General features: G+C 39.5%; 1 protein-coding gene across 3 annotated transcripts in view; it reads left to right on the forward strand.

Moving 5' to 3' along the window:
* Positions 1-16,245, forward strand: part of ATG2B (autophagy related 2B) — a 92,730-nt gene that overhangs the window by 60,901 nt on the left and 15,584 nt on the right. For 2 of the 3 annotated variants that reach the window (XM_074996558.1, XM_074996560.1), the window contains 7 exons: positions 374-600; positions 1,487-1,595; positions 5,867-6,061; positions 6,755-6,856; positions 8,681-8,759; positions 14,602-14,806; positions 15,768-15,837. In XM_074996558.1, the coding sequence (XP_074852659.1) occupies positions 374-600; positions 1,487-1,595; positions 5,867-6,061; positions 6,755-6,856; positions 8,681-8,759; positions 14,602-14,806; positions 15,768-15,837 (987 nt within the window). The remainder of the gene's footprint in view (positions 1-373; positions 601-1,486; positions 1,596-5,866; positions 6,062-6,754; positions 6,857-8,680; positions 8,760-14,601; positions 14,807-15,767; positions 15,838-16,245) is intronic. The other variant, XM_074996559.1, reaches the window with a different exon arrangement.

Raw genomic sequence — 16,245 nt, forward strand, 5'->3', positions numbered from 1 at the left:
ACTTTCAAGAGAAGGTTGTCCTGAGCATTGGGGCTGTGTGATATTAGAATAATAGAAATGTAAGACCAGAGAGGATGTCAAGAGGTCATCTAGTCAAACCCCATCTCTCACGAGGCTGGGGCAGGATTAAATAAGTCCAGACTGTCACTTCTTGGAGTTTTGTTTCATCTGTTTTTTAAACCCCCAAAGACATGGACTTCACGGCCTCCCTAGATAACCTGTTACCAAAATGAGAACAGTTATTGGGGCTGTATATTGTATATTCTTCATTTTATAGAAGAAAAGAGGATGCTGATCTGTTTTCATCTTGAAGAAATTAAATAACTGAATGAAGAAATTAAGATTTGCATTCACTTTCCCGTAACGTTTTTAGGAGAAGGAGGAGGAGCCAATAGTGAAAATAATGGTTGATGATGCAATCCTGATAAAAGAGAATCATTTCAGCCTACCTGTAAAAAAGACAGATACGAGCAAAGCCCCCCTACGTTTTCCTGTACCTTTGGTTCGCTATATTGTGAAAGAAATCTCGCTTATTTGGCATCTTTATGGGGGAAAGGATTTTGGGACTGCACCTACTACTTCTCCAGCTAAAAGCTTTGTGTAAGTGTTTCAGATAATTTAAATACTTCTTTTTTCATATCCGTACATTCTGCATAGGATTTCAAGGCAAAGAGATGAGCTTAGGCTAGAGCCACACCACCGGGGAAGATCGACCCGCTCAGGTTGACCTTCTAGGATTTTGTTTCATGCATGTGCAAAATGGCACTTTCTGAAGTCAAAGTTGACCCCAGAACTCCTTGCGAGCAGTGGGGATTAAGGAAGGTTGATAGGAGAAATACTCCCATTGAGCTTCTTCAATGTAGACAGACATTGAAGTGAACCGCTCATAAGTTGATTTTAACTATGCAGTTGGCGTAGCTAAAATTGTGTATCAGCAATCAACTTGTGTATGTAGCATAGACATAGCTTGAACGTACTTTGTCTTTATAATGAATATCCCATTCACTTTAGTTCTTGAGATGTATTTCTCTCACTCTTTGATCTCAGTGAATCCAATTTTTTTAACCTACGTAGTACAGTGAGAGTCAAATCTATTCTCCCAAGCTTTCCCAGCAGGCACTGAGTTTAATTGGGGTTGTGAAGCGGTTGTGAAGAATGGAGTTTATTTTGAGTATGTTAAAGGAGTGGAAGGAACATAAACATTATTTTGGATAATAGGAGTTATTTTATTAATGTTAATTCAGGAAACTGTTTATGTTTTATAATATTTTGCAGGGCCTAAATCTCTGTATAACAACTACAGTAAGAAAAAAGTAATATTTTTAGTTTACATTAATAAAACAGCTGTTCAGTATTCATTTTATTTTTGACCATAAAAATAGTTAGCGAAACTCTGTAAAATATGTATGTTTGTGTGGTTAGAGATGGTCTGAGCTGACTTTCAAATGAAACTAAAGAAAAAAAACTCTTTTTCCCATTCTTCTAGTAGTCCTCATAGTTCTCCTTCTCACACACCAACAAGACATGGACGTAGCTCAACATGTGGGGGAAGAGGAAGGAACCCAGACTTCTTAATGGAAATACAGTTAAGCAAGGTGAGATAGTAACAGAAAAAATTGTAGACCCAAGGGCATATATAATATATATTCTAAAGACTTTATAAACCCTAATGTTGAGCTCCTGACTCCATTAAGCTAGAAGGCTTACCAATGAAAATGAGCTTTAATCTTATTAGATGCAAAAATTCTTTAATACAGTTGAAGTATTATGCTGAACAGTGGACTTAGAATTTCTTAACAATTGAATTTGCTGGTGTTCACGGTTGTTACAATGCAACTTTGTGTTTTTAGCAATGATATTTGAAACAAGGGAAGTTGAATAAACTACAAGTTGAACCTCTCTAGTCCAACACCCATGGGACTTGCCTGGTGCTGAATGAGAGAATTTGCCAGACCATGGGAAGTCAATACTGTCTAGCAGCATTACTGACGCTTCCGCTACACACTGGATGCTTAGAAGACATTTAGGGATAATTTAGAGCCAAATAACAGCACAGAACACTGAGAGCCAGGGCTGGTGGCTGTAAACACACTTTTTGGAACCACAGGAAACTTGGCCATACCCATGATAGTTGACTGTGTGGCTAACTAAAATCATGATGGATTACAGATATTGCTGGGTGAGAGAGTCCTGGATTAGAGAGGTTCAACCTGTTTTTGCGTTTAGCTTTTTAAATATTTTTGTTTTGAGAAAATCTTTTTCACCAATTTTGCTATCCTTGCCATGATATTACTTTATGTTCTTTTTACTCCAGTTAGAAGTTGCTACTATGAAGACATTGTTTTGTACATTTCCCTCAGAATGAGCTCTGAGATACCTGGGGTTACTCTGTAACTTGTATCGGAGAGGTAGCCGTGTTAGTCTGGATCTGTAACAGCAATGATGGGTCCTGTGGCACCTTATAGACTAACAGAAAAGTTTTGAGCATGAGCTTTCGTGAGCACAGACTCACTTCATCAGATGCTGGTCTTGGAAATCTTCAGGGCCAGGTATAAATAAGCCAGAGCAAGGGTGGGTATAACAAGGTTAGCTCAGTCAGCAAGGGTGAGGCTTACTACCAGCAGTTGATCTGGAGGTGTGAACACCAAGGGAGGGGAAGCTGCTTCTGTATTTAGCCAGCCATTCGCAGTCTTTGTTTAAGCCAGAGCTGAGGGCATGGAATTTGCAGATGAATTGTAGCTCAGAAATTTCTCTTTGGAGTCTGGTCCTGAAATTTCTTTGCTGTAGGATAGCTACTTTTAAGTCTGCTACTGTGTGGCCTGGGAGATTGAAGTGCTCTCTTATGGGCTTTTGTATATTGCCATTTCTGATGTCTGATTCGTGTGCGTTTATTCTTTTACGTAGAGACTGTCCAGTTTATCCGATGTATATAGCAGAGGGGCATTGTTGGCACATGATGGCATAAATTATATTGATAGATGTGCAGCTGAATGAACCCACGATGGTGTGGTGGATCTGGTTAGGTCCTGTAATGGTGTTGCTGGTGTAGATATATGAGCAGAGCTGGCAACGAGGTTTGTTGCATGGGTGGGTCCCTGAGTTAGAGTGACTGTGGTCGGGTGTATAGTTGCTGGTTAGGATTTGCTTCAGGTTGGCATTCAGTAACAGTTGATCAACTCACAGCATCATTAATATGATTTGCGACAAACAGTCAATTACTGCTGTAATTAAATTATACTAATTTACAGTTAATTTAGTCATAGAAACAGAGAAACAAAAAAGCAGTCAAGTAGTACTGTAAAGACTAACAAAATAATTTATTAGATGATGAGCTTTTGTGGGACAGACCCACTTCTTCAGATCATAGCCATACCAGAACAGATTCAATATTTAAGGCACAGAGAACAAAAAATAGTAGTCAGGGTTGACAAATCAGAAAAATATTAGCAAGGTGAGCAAATCAGAGAGCAGAGGGGCAGAAGTTGGGGGGAGTCAAGAATTAGATAAATTTTCTTTGGCCTACTTTGCTTTATCTAATTCTTGACGCCCCCTGCTTCTGCCCCTCTGCTCTCTGATTTGCTCACCTTGATAATATTTTTCTGATTTGTCAACCTTGACTACTATTTTTTGTTCTCTGTGCCTTAAATATTGAATCTGTTCTGGTATGGCTATGATCTGAAGAAGTGGGTCTGTCCCACAAAAGCTCATCATCTAGTAAATTATTTTGTTATTCTTTTAAGTGCCACTGGACTGCTTTTTTGTTTTGTTAATTTACTCAGTTTAATATGGAACTTAGGTGAATGTGGCTCTATTAAAATGTCTTTAGCAAAGACCTGTTGATTAAGTCATTTTAAAGTAAATGGATATTTTTTTTTAATAGCAGGACCTTTTCATTTTTTTTTCTCTTGAAATGTTTTGGAAAGTCTCTTGAATATGAAAACTCTTATGTAAAACTAGATTACTTCTATCCTTTAAATCCTTGTACACTTTATATCACTTCAAGTAATTCAGCTCATTAACTGTTAATTTACAGCAAATTATGTGAGGGTTTTTTTATTTTATCTTTTTCTAAAGACCTATTGCCATAGTAAAAAAGGAGAAAAGAAAAGTTAAAGATTCCACATGAATATTTTAGTAATTGTGTCAAAATACAGTGGCTCCCTGTAGATTGTTGTGGATGCTTTACATGTGAGTATTAATAGCATGTTAAGGCTTTTTTATCTCTTTAGTGCAGTGTAAGGACATACAGCAGTTGCTATGCTGATGAAAAGATATATGTTCATCAAAAATAACGGGGTCATACTACAAAGAAAAGTAAGGATTCTGAATATTGCTCAAATATCAGATGGCCTGACTTAGAAGTTGATGATTTTCTGCTATCTGCATTGCCAGCACGTGTGATATTATTACAGATATCATGGATTGAGGCTACTTTCAAATATTATTATTACCATGCTCTCATCTGCAGGCAACTTCAGGAATTTGGGCTCAGTTGCATGCTATTTCCTTGCTGGCCACCAGAGATCACTGTTCCATTTGTTGCGCTTGTAGTCTTACTCTATACCAGGCGTGTCCAACCTGCGGCCCTGGACAGCTAGTCATGCGGCCCCACAAGATCGTAAACTTTTAACATTATTATGTGATTTATATACATTAACTATATTATATATTTTGTATGTAGCCCAAGACAATTCCTCTTCACTCAATGCGGGCCAGGCAAGCCAAAAGGTTGGACACCCATGCTCTATACTAAATAGTCTCAGAGAGGCAGCAGTGTGAATGTGTGTCTTCACAAAATGAAAAAGTAGTCCTGTTGCACTTTAAAGACTAACTATATAATTTATTAGGTGAAGAGTTTTCATGGGACAGACCTGCTTCTTCAGATCTGGATCATTCATCAGGATTTTCCAAATTTTAATAAGTGGGTCTGTCCTGCAAAAGCTCATCGCCTAATAAATTATATTGTTAGTCTTTAAGTGCAGCAGGACTACTTTTTTGGTCTATGCTAAATAGTGGAGTGGTGAGGTTGGAGGACTATGAAAGGGAGGAAGGAGGACAATGGCTAGAACAAAGAAGTGAAGAAGAGGAATAAGTGGGAATGGCTGGAGAGAAGAATTGTGTGGAGAGGGTGGCTACCAGGAGGTCAGGGGTAAACAGGATTAGTGAATTATTGGAAGGATTTGTAGTGAGGGTGGGATAGTGTCTGGAGTCTGGCAAGGGACTAGGCATATCAAGAGACAAGAAAGTAAGAAAGGAGAAAGTTGCTGAATGAGATTGATGGGCTCAAGAGCATGAGTTTCCTGGGATGGGGCAGAAGCAGAGTGTCACTGGAGACCAGCATTTCCTCTAATTTTTTTCATCCATTTACAGAATAAGTTTCATTGGGTGCACCACCGATAGAAACATGCTGACAGTTGTGGACACTCTGCTAATCAGCTGGGCGGCATTTGAATTTCTTCTTAGTGGCCACCCAAGTGCACAAATTGCAGGGAACACTGCTGGAGACCTTGCTAGTTACAGGCAGTCATTGAGGGAGGTGTCACCCCAAGACTGAGAAGAAAATCTGTGGCAGGATGAATGTGTGTAAAATAACTTTCCTCTCTCCTTCTTTCTTGATTTGTTTTGTATTTTCCATTTTGTTCAGGCATCCTAAAACATGAATGTGCACACAAAAAAGAGTTAGGAGGCTTTTCTCTTAAAAGTACAGACATCAGATCCACCAACCTCCACTATTCATTTATTTTGAAATCCCATTATTTTAAACCCTGCCCATGATTTGTTAAAGCCCTAGATTTAATGGTGCTGTTGCATTGTAACAGCATGTATGAACTGAACCTTGATAGCCTCTTTGCCTTTCTGTTCCAAGGTGAAATTCCAGCATGAGGTATACCCTCCAGAAGGGCCAGAGTGTGAATCCAGTCTTTTGGAGCAGCCAGTGTCCCGGCAAGTTTTTGTTGTTCAAGACCTTGAGATCAGAGATCGCTTGGCTACATCACAGATGAATAAATTTCTCTATCTCTACTGTAGTAAGGAGATGCCCAGAAAAGCACATTCTAATATGGTAAGGTTATGAAACCCATTCATAGCTATTCCATTAACCAAACATTTGAATTGTGAGAATGGTCTGGGTTCCCTGGTACTGCAGAAGGTCGAGTATGAGTTCATGGAAAGTTGTAATATCAGAAGCTTTATGTCAGTATAGACTGTTTTCTTTATTTCTTATGAGTAGAGTTTGGTATAGAAGGTCATCTCAAATAATGCTTCTGTTTTGCAAGTTTATAGCTATTTAAAAATAAATCTAGCATACAAATGCCAAGTTATACCGTGTCATCAGTTCAGCGCATGCGTCATCTTGTGTGTACATCCTTTGAATTTCAGTTGCGTGCAGAGCAGTGTTTCTCAAAGCGGAGCATGGGCACACCAGTGGCTTTACCAAAGTGGGCCCACAGCCCACTTTGAGAAACACTAGCACAGAGGCATGTCACATAGTATATTCAGCTTGTAGGCTTCGAAGAGCTATTTCATTTTTAGCTTTCCTTCTCCAGTGAACTTTCAGACCTCCATCAACCCATAGTAAGTTGCTCATCCCATATTAGATAAATAATTGGCAAATTGAGATTATATTTTCTGTCTTGTAACAATCTTTTTACAGTACGAATGAAAGGTGAACAATTTTTATTGGTCAGTGTTTTAGGTTTTAGTTTTCATATTTGTAACATATTGAGTTTGTCTCTGTCTCATTTTTGTTCTGCAGTTAACAGTTAAAGCATTACATGTCCGTCCAGAGTCTGGCAGATCCCCACAGGAATGTTGTTTACGTGTGTCACTAATGCCAGTTCGCCTCAATATCGACCAGGTTGGTGATGCTAGAGACACTGTCCATTAGATGAAGCATCATTGTGCCCTTTGGGTAGTGCCAGTGTATTATTTCTAAATGTTTCTTTACATTCATAATATAGGAATTATGTGGATTTATTTTGGGAGTTTGACTGCCTTCTGTTATGTAACTTGGGATTGATTCCCTGCAGCTCTACATGTGTCAGCTTGTACATTTGTCTGTGTCCATTTTATATGAAAAAAATATTTTAACAGTTGAACTTGTCTGGTGCTCCAGCCAATACAGTGATTAGACTTTTCAATTTAAAGACTATTAATATTTGCAGAAATAGCCATTCTCTCAAAGATTGCAGTTAATTCAGTGAGACTACTGAAACATTCAGCTATTTTGAAACAATGAGTTTTTAAAGACCTGAGTGCATTTATGCTTTGGCAACACTTGTATAGCTTAGTCATCCCAGTAAATTATTATTGACTTGAAAATAAATCCAATAATGTTGAATTCTTATGTGAAGAAGAGAAGTCATTAATATTTTAACTGTAAGCATGTGACAGGGTAAGATTGCTGTACTACAAACTGTGCTATTTGTTGCCCAGTATTTGAAGCATTAATGGCAGAGAGCACTGAAAAGGGATGGCAGAAATCTGTTCTAGTTAGGGAGGCTGTTCATTTGTTTAGCCTCCCAAACCCAGAAGGTCTAAAAGTTTTTAAAAATGTAATGGCTTGGTTTTGGTAGAAATGATCGATATGGCCTTGAAATTTTCTTCTTAACTGTCTTCTGCAGGCTATGGAGAGGAAGATTTTCAGAACTGCGATTTAGGTGTTGAATTGCTATTGGCTTTCAGTGGATGTTTGACACCTAACTTTTGGCCATTTGTGCCCCGCCAGAGTCTGTAATGGTTTCCTGCTGTGTCCCACAAGAACAGAAATATAACATGTGCTGCTGTCTGGAAGCCAAAAAAATTCTCCATTTGAAACATTCCTATATGAGTGACAGAGAGATAGCCATGTTAGTCTGTATTCTGAAAAAGAAAGAAGCAGTCATATAGCACTTTAAAAGAATAATTTATTAAGTGATGAGCTTTTGTGGGACAGACCCACTTCTTCAGATCATAGCCGTATCAGAACAGACTGTTCTGGTATGCCTATGATCTGAGGAAGTGGGTCTGTCCCATGAAAACTCATCACCTAATAAATTATTCTGTTAGTCTTTAAAGAGCTACATGACTGCTTTTTTGTTTTGATATTCCTATACTACATTTTTAGCTTTGCTCAGTACAGGATGTCCACTTATACAGACCCTGGAGAATAAACCACGTTCTGTATGTGTTCCCTGAAGGCAAGGGCCTCCACGTTGGTTTTGGGCTCCCAATAATAACCTCCTCAGCTCTTTAGTAGTTCACTTGAAATGGATCCATGCTAACAAGTTCCCTTCTAGCAACATAGAAGAGGCCAAAGGAAAGGTAATATAGTCCTAGACTATAATGCTGTGGGAGTCAGTGCAGACTATGAATGTTGCCACCCTATGAAGAGATCCAGGAAAGGGATTACAATAATGCTGCAAAAGCAGCTTCCCCATATGCTGTACAGTGCAAGGGAGATTCTCAAATTTCTGCCCATCACTCTCCATTGCACTATATGGGCCGATATATTGTTTTTAAGTTACAGCTGTAAAAAGGACTTGAGGTCTGGATGCTAAAATGTATCATGTTCCTTTGATTCCTGTGCAAGTTCCCACAGAAACATGATATCTAATGTGGCAGTTGACTTTTTCACCTCAATCTAGAGTTCTCTGATTTGTTTCCTTTCTTTTAATATGATTGCTTTATTTCTCCACCTTAGGATGCCTTGTTTTTCCTGAAAGATTTTTTCACTAGTCTTTCTACAGAAGTGGAACTCTTAATGACTCCGGATCCGGAAGGTACTGTCATTGGTCTTATAAACTGAAAATACGCACTCTACCCTCTCTGTTTCTTTCTCTCTGTGTGTGTATGTGTGTATGCATGTACATTAATGCATGTAACGTGCAACTAATGCATGTAGTTTTTTCAAGAACTCTATTAAACATAATTTGTTAAGCCCAAAGTGTCAGAAGAGTTCTTTAATCTTATATTCTTTGAGTAGATGCAGATGTGTATTCCACTTAGCTGTATGTGCACCCAGAACTCTGTAGTTAGTGTCTTTTGCCTACCAGTACTTGTAGATAGTGCTACTTGCGCCTCATGGCTGAGTCCCCTGTCCTCACTATATGAGGTGGTGCTACCCTGACCTTCCTCAGTTCTCTCGCACTGTGCGTAACTGGAATTGGAGTACTGTGTAACTGTAGTCTCAAATCCTTGCTATTAGCCTTAGCCTCATTTATTGTATATAGTTAGTTAGCATCAGTCAGCATTGTAAGTTGCTACATAGTGTCCCTGGTGATGCCTGGGTGTTCCCCAACAGTGACCCCGCGCACACAAGATATTGCTTTATTCTGGTGAGGCCCACTTTAAAAAGCACTTTTTCTGTAGATCATTCAAGTAGATGCAAGTTGTGTGAGACTTTTGTCTCAAGCAGCACCTTCTTGAACAGGCCACGTTGCCTGATCTAGTGCGAAGGCCATCTTCGGGCCAAAGATTGCCTTTTGGCTTGGGAAGAACTACTGGCTTTTTTTCTGGGGTCAGATGCTTCTCTGAAGAGGTGGAGGAGCCATTCTCATCCATCAGTGCTGAGTTCATAAGATCAGTCAGGACTGCTCTAAGCTGTGGGACAATGCCTCTGCCTACCCTAGAAGAAGTGTGAACTGGACTGGGACTGAATCCAGCATCCAGGATTTTATAGGTACCCTTCTCTGGTACTGACTGGGAAGGATATAAAGTCTAGTTCCAGCTTCCGATGAGTTTCAGAGGCTGATCCCAGTAGTGTCCACATCTTCAGCATGAGGATGAAGCTGGTGTTGGTATGTGGGCCTCTGCACTGGGACCCACTTCGACCCCCCTGCCTGCAACACCACACAGGCTCTCAAGATGGCTTTCATCCTCCTCAGTGTCAATGTATTTGGGTGCTCCACTATTACTGTTTGCTCTAACACTGATGCTATATTGAGTTCATTGAGGCCCTGTTAGATTCCACAAGATCAGGGGTGTTCCTGCTGTGACCCATTGCTTCCATGCAATTCAATAGCTCTGCCTCAGTTTACAATTTCAGCCCCCCTTGACAACCTGTATGTATCTGAGTTGTTGAGTCACACTTCCACTTGCATACAAGGGCTGTGTCTACACTAGCATTCCTCTTTTGAAAGAGGCATGCAAATGAGGGAAATAGAAAATGCAAATGAGGCACAGATTTACATATTTGACACCTCATTTGCATATTCTTATTTCGAAAGAAGAAAACCAGTGTAGAAGTCGCTCTTTCAAAAGTAAACCCCATTTTCAAAGGAACCCTTCTTCTTAAAAATATATATATATATAGGAAGAAGGGTTCTTTTGAAAATGGGGTTTACTTTCGAAAGCCGCGTCTACACTGCTTTTCTTTTTTTGAAAGAAGAATATGGAAATTAGGTGCCATGTATGTAAATCTGTGCCTCATTTGCATTTTCAGTTTCCTTCATTTATATGCCTCTTTTGAAAGAGGAATGCTAGTGTAGATGTAGCCAAGCACTCCAGCTCACTAGTATGAACATTTCCACTCTTCAGATGTGGCACAGGATGGTTTACCACCCTGCCCTGTGTTCTGTAGACAAGTTGGTTTGCCTTCTGTCACCAGATTCCTTGCACTGGTGCGACACCCCATGAAATGTGTGCCAAGAAATCCCCTTTGCTAGGTTCTCTCCAACCAAGTCATTGGCTAACAATGCTTCCTTTCTGGGTTGAGGCCACATCTGGGACAGAGAACATCCCATCAATTGACTTGTTTTGTGGTGAAGGAAAAGAGGAAGTGAACCTGTTTTGCTCCCCTTGGAGCTCAGTCTGGGTTCCCACTCCAGTACCTTCCACTGCAGGTGGTAGTCAACTATTCTATGTGCTTTTTTCCCGCTTCTGATTATTCTTCAGATCTTCCTCATGCTCAAGGTGGATCAGACCAAGCTTGTCCTCATTACTTATGCATGGCTAAGGTAGTACTGGTTCTCAGATGGTCTTTCTGTGTAAGTTCAGCCTTACACGTACTACTTCCTCTCCATCTCAGCCTTTTCACTCAGGACTTTGGATACTCCCTCCATCTTGCAGTCAGCTCCTTGCACCTTACAGCATGGCTGAATGAAGAAGGAGAACAGTGTTCAGCAGCTGTCCAACAAGTCCTCCTCAACAAAAGGAAGTCCTCTGCAAGGATGGTTTACTTAGAAGAGTGAAATTGGTTCTCACAGTGGATCTTGGCCCAGGCAACAGAGACTTCCATCCAGGACACTGTTAAGTACCTACAACATCTTTAGAAATTGGGAATTTGGTAGTTTTCTGAGAGTGCATTTGGCAGCTATATCTGTCTCTCCTTCTCCTGTTCAGTGGAAGTCAGTTTTTTTCAAATGCCATGGTGATGACATTTCTGACAGGCCTTTATCTGCTTTCATCCTGTGTCTGAGAGCTGGCTCACTTGTAGGAACTAAACAGAGTTCTGACCAATCTGATAGACCCTTCATGTGAGCCCCTCGTGTCCTGTCTACTGCCCTTCCTGTTTTAGATAACTACATTTTTGACATCCATCACTTTAGCAAGTGGGACGTGAGAGTTGCAGGCCCTAATGGCTGAACTGTTTTACGTTGCATTCTTTAAGGAGAAGTTACTGCTGCAGTCACACTCAAAGTTTTTTATCCAGAGTTGTCTCTTGGTTTCTTCTGGATCAGGCAGTTTATTGAACTGTGTTTTTTCGTAAGGTATTCCCTTCTCCAGTATAACGCCTCCATGTTCTGAATGTCACGTGATGTCTAGCCTTTAATTGTAAACCATTTTGTGTTTCACCTGACCCGTTCATGTCACATGCAGACTGTATGAAGAGGTGAACAATCTTTGCACAGACCATCTCTGGATTCATAACATCCTGTATCATGATCAAGCATGAGATAGCTTCAGCTATACCTTCTCTGCAGGTATGGGCTCATTCAACAAGAGTGCAAGTGACAGCAATAGCATTCCTCGGTGACATTTGCATGGTAGCCATGTGATCATCCATATGTATAGTTAAGGATCGTTATACTATTACAGTATCTTCCAAAGACGATGCAGACCTCAGAAAGGCAGTCCTACAGTCCCTCTTTCTTAGACTCCAAGCCCCATCTCCAGATTAGGGTAGTGCTTGTGAGTTACCAAAGTAGAATACATATCTACATCCACATGAAAATGAAATGGATATTTATTGTAAATGTTTCTTTGAGATATAATCCAGGCATATAGTCTATGACCCACCCTCTGTCCCCATTGCATTAGTCTTAGGACGTTTGGTGTGAAGAAATTGAGGTGGGTTGGGGCAGCGCTGGTTTGTACAGCCAGGGGGATGCAAGCATTGTCCCCCTATGAGTACTGCTAAGCAAAAGTTTCTTCCTCCAGTGTGCTGGTCGTCGTCATCATCATCTCAACCCTGGTCTCAGCGCCTGTTGGTGTCTGATGCCTCTCTCACTATTCCTTTCCGTCATTCCCTGTCCAGCGTGGAGTGGCTTAGTTTATGTAGACAAGCTGCACACCAATCTACTATATCATCTACCCATTCTCTGTGGGGTCTGCCTCTCCTATTCAAATTGCCCATTATTCTGAATACCAGGGTATTGATTTTATTTTCGTTGTTCATTCTGCAAATATGCCCAAATAGTTGTAGCTTCTGATTTATAACCTTTTGCAGCAGGTTCTCTTTTGGCTGTATCTTTCTGTGTAATTCCTCCTTGGTGACCTTCTGCATCCATCCTATTCTCAGAATCTTTCTATAACAACTCCTTTCAAATGTCAATATTCTTCATTTCGAATCTTTCATTATCACCCATGTCTCACATCTGTACAACATTCTGCTGAATATACACGTTTTCAAGACACTCATCTTTGTTCCTAAGCTAATCGCTTTGCTTTTCCAGATCTTATACATCACCTTCAAACTCACTCTTGCTTTCACTATTCCAGTCCTATTTCTTTCTTGCAGTCTAGATCATATATTATATTGCTCCCCAGATATGTGAACTTCTCTACATTTTCTAGTTCAATCCCACCTACACTGATCTTCCTTCCTATTTCCTTATCTCCACATACCATTGCTTTTGTTTTATGGATGTTCATAATCAGTCCATATTGCTTCCCTTCTTTGTTTAGCACATGCACCATTTTCATTAGCTTCTCTTCATCTTCCTCAATGATAACTATATCATCCACGAACCTCAAGCTGTCAATTCTTTTTCTGTGCACAAATATCCTTTCTACCTCTTCCTTGATCTTTTCCATTGTTCTTTCCAGATGTGTGATGAAGATACTTTCTGGTATTGGGTGTCTTTGTCTCATATGTCTACTTGTTTTAAACCAACATCCCAATTCCCTGTATGTTTTTTCACCGCTGCCTCTGGATTGTCACTGATACCCTTCAACAGCCATATCAATCTGCTATGTACTCTGTACAACTCCATCACCACCCAGGTCACTTTCTGATCTATACCATCAAATGCCTTTTAAAAATCGACGAAACGAGTGTATACATTCTTGTTCTTGTGTCGAGCTTTCTCTATCGGTCTTAGTGCCAATATCTGTTGTATGGTATTTCTGTCTTTTCTGAACCCTGCTTGCTCATCTGCTATATGTTCTTCTATCTGCAGTCTTAGTCTCTCAGTCAGTATCATCATCAGCACCTTGCCTAGATGACTCATTAAAGCAATTGTTCTGTAGTTCTTGCATGTAGTGCTGGGCATCCACACACCTAAATGGAATACACAGGTGCATCACATCTCAGAGAACAAAAGTAACAGTACATAACTGTTTATCAGTTTTTGGACACCTACATAGGTCTTCAACATTCCTGAAAACCAGTCACAAGATACCTCTTGAGTTGAGCACCCAGAAATTGAAGTGGTATTAGTGAACATTTCTGACAATTTGTGAGCATAGTTTGTATAAAGTGTTTGGAACTATGGATAAACAAATAGCTTTTCTTCCTCTCTCTTAAAGGGTATGTATAGTTACTAATTTAAAGTTAAACGGGAAGGAGTCATAGCCTAAACTTATGCACAAGTAGTAAAATTCTAGTATTAAGTTAAATTTCCATACAACTGTCGCTGTAAGCCTGGCCAAAAACAATAGGATTGGAATTTTTTAAAATTAAGTATTATTCCCTTTTTGACTATGTTGTATTCTCTTCCGTGTCTGTAAACAATTTTAGATCACCAGTTTTCCTTGGTGAAGCTTTCAAGAATGTACAGGCTGTGTAATTCTCTGTAGGGTTTATATTAAAATTCTGTAAGTACTTTTATGAGACTGAATGCTTATTATGAGCAAAAGTTTACTTGAAATTCTGAGAATTTTACTGTGTCTCATCAAGAGGAGCTTTTTCAGCATAAACCTTTAATCCTGACTTTTTGAAAAATTGTTAGCTTTAGCTACCTAATGAGCGTTATATAACTTTATACAGGGGGAACATCTTACAAATATTACTTTTCATGTGATAATCCAGTGTTATATGATGCAGTGCATTTAAATGTAAGAGCATGGATTTGTTTCATTAAGCTGAAGTATAAAACAAAAATGTGTTTAACAGGCTGCTTGAAATGACTGTGAAAAACTATGAACTATTTGATCACCGTGTGTGCACTTTTATTATCTCAGTTAAAAAGTCTCCTGGTGCAGATGTGACTTGTAGTTTGCCCAAACGTGTCAGCAGCTTCAAGGACCCAAGCCCAGTCATTTCTTTCTCATTACACAAGCAAACAAGCCAAAGTGATAGTATTGATTCTATGGATATGGTTAATGGAGAGGACCATCATTTTTCACATGAAGAGACATCGTTCAGTGATCAACCAATCTTTTTCAGGTAATTTTGGTTGCATAATTTCTAGAGGAGTGCACCTATGCTACAATTTTTATGGATTTTTATAAAATATACCATTATTATTATAATTCCTATGCAGCCTCAATGGGCATTGTCTTTTTCTTCTAGAGCTTAGATATACTAAAATGACGCATCATTGAAAAATAACCTTTTCTTGCATTGCCTTTTAGCTTTTTCATTAAAATATGTTACCAAGAAATAAAATGACTGGTGCCTGCACTGAGCTGCTGTGTCTAAATTTAGTGTACCACAACCTAGAATGACAGTGAATAAAGGGAGGGTATGGTGTTATGGAACAGAGTAAGGGTACAGTACTACAATATCTATAGAGCTTTAAGTATGGTTTTGCCTTGAAAAATGACTGAAGAAATTTCACCTTCTAATTCAACAGTTCTGCCTTATGCATTCAGTTACATCCACTTATTACAATTAACTTTTCACTTCCATTGGCATGGCAGAGCCAAATTTTCGGAGGTTGAGAGAGATTCTGTTCCAGTATGTCCATCACCATTGGAATGGTTAACTAAGATTCCTGGGCCAAATTCTGTTCTCATTTTCATGTGTGCAAGGCCAATGAAAACTGTTGAATTGCACCAGTGTAACTAAGGGTAGAATACATCTTGACTTTGACATCTCGAGGTGAATTTGAAGGGCTGACAGGAAAAGATGTTATAAACTTTTATAAGAAGAAAATTTAATCTGGAAGTCATTAAAACAGTGAATATGAAGCCTCATGTTGCTTTTTACACTCCTTGTTTTGGAGTAGAACAGCAGTCTCAGGTGCACTAGCGTGATATATGACTTACAAGAAAACTGAGGACAATGTAATGTGACGTGCATGTATTTGTGCTTCATACTTTGGTTTTCCTTCTGAATGGATTCATTTATTTCCTATTTTAATTTCTTTCCTGTAATAAATTGATTTTTCCTTTGTAAATTTCAGAGAATTTCGATTTACATCAGAAGTTCCAATACGTCTTGATTACCATGGCAAACATGTCTCAATGGACCAGGTTTGTTTACAACGTGAAGACTCTTTGATGCTGTGTGTGTTTTCTTTACATGAGTAGAACTATCATTTGTGCTACCTGCCCATCATCAGTGTAGTCTTGAAAAATTTCAAGTACTACTTACACAAAGTTTTAGTGAAACTAATGTGGAACTATTACATGAGAACAATAGAGAAGATCCTTGGGTGTGGTTCACACTTATTCAGCACAGGATATTGCAAGATCAGGGGGAAGGGGTCTGATTTTAAGCTAGATGTGTGCACCTTCTCCTCTCCTGGGGTTGGTTGGGTGTTGCATGCCAGCCACTTTCACTCAGCATGAATGGCCAACATGAGACCATGCCATCTGAGGAGGCTTGCAGTGCATTTAACTCCATCTGTGCTGTTGGGTGCATCCCTTGATACAGCTTAC

Source organism: Carettochelys insculpta, chromosome 6 (genome assembly GCF_033958435.1).
Source record: "Carettochelys insculpta isolate YL-2023 chromosome 6, ASM3395843v1, whole genome shotgun sequence".
NCBI lineage: Eukaryota > Metazoa > Chordata > Testudines > Carettochelyidae > Carettochelys > Carettochelys insculpta.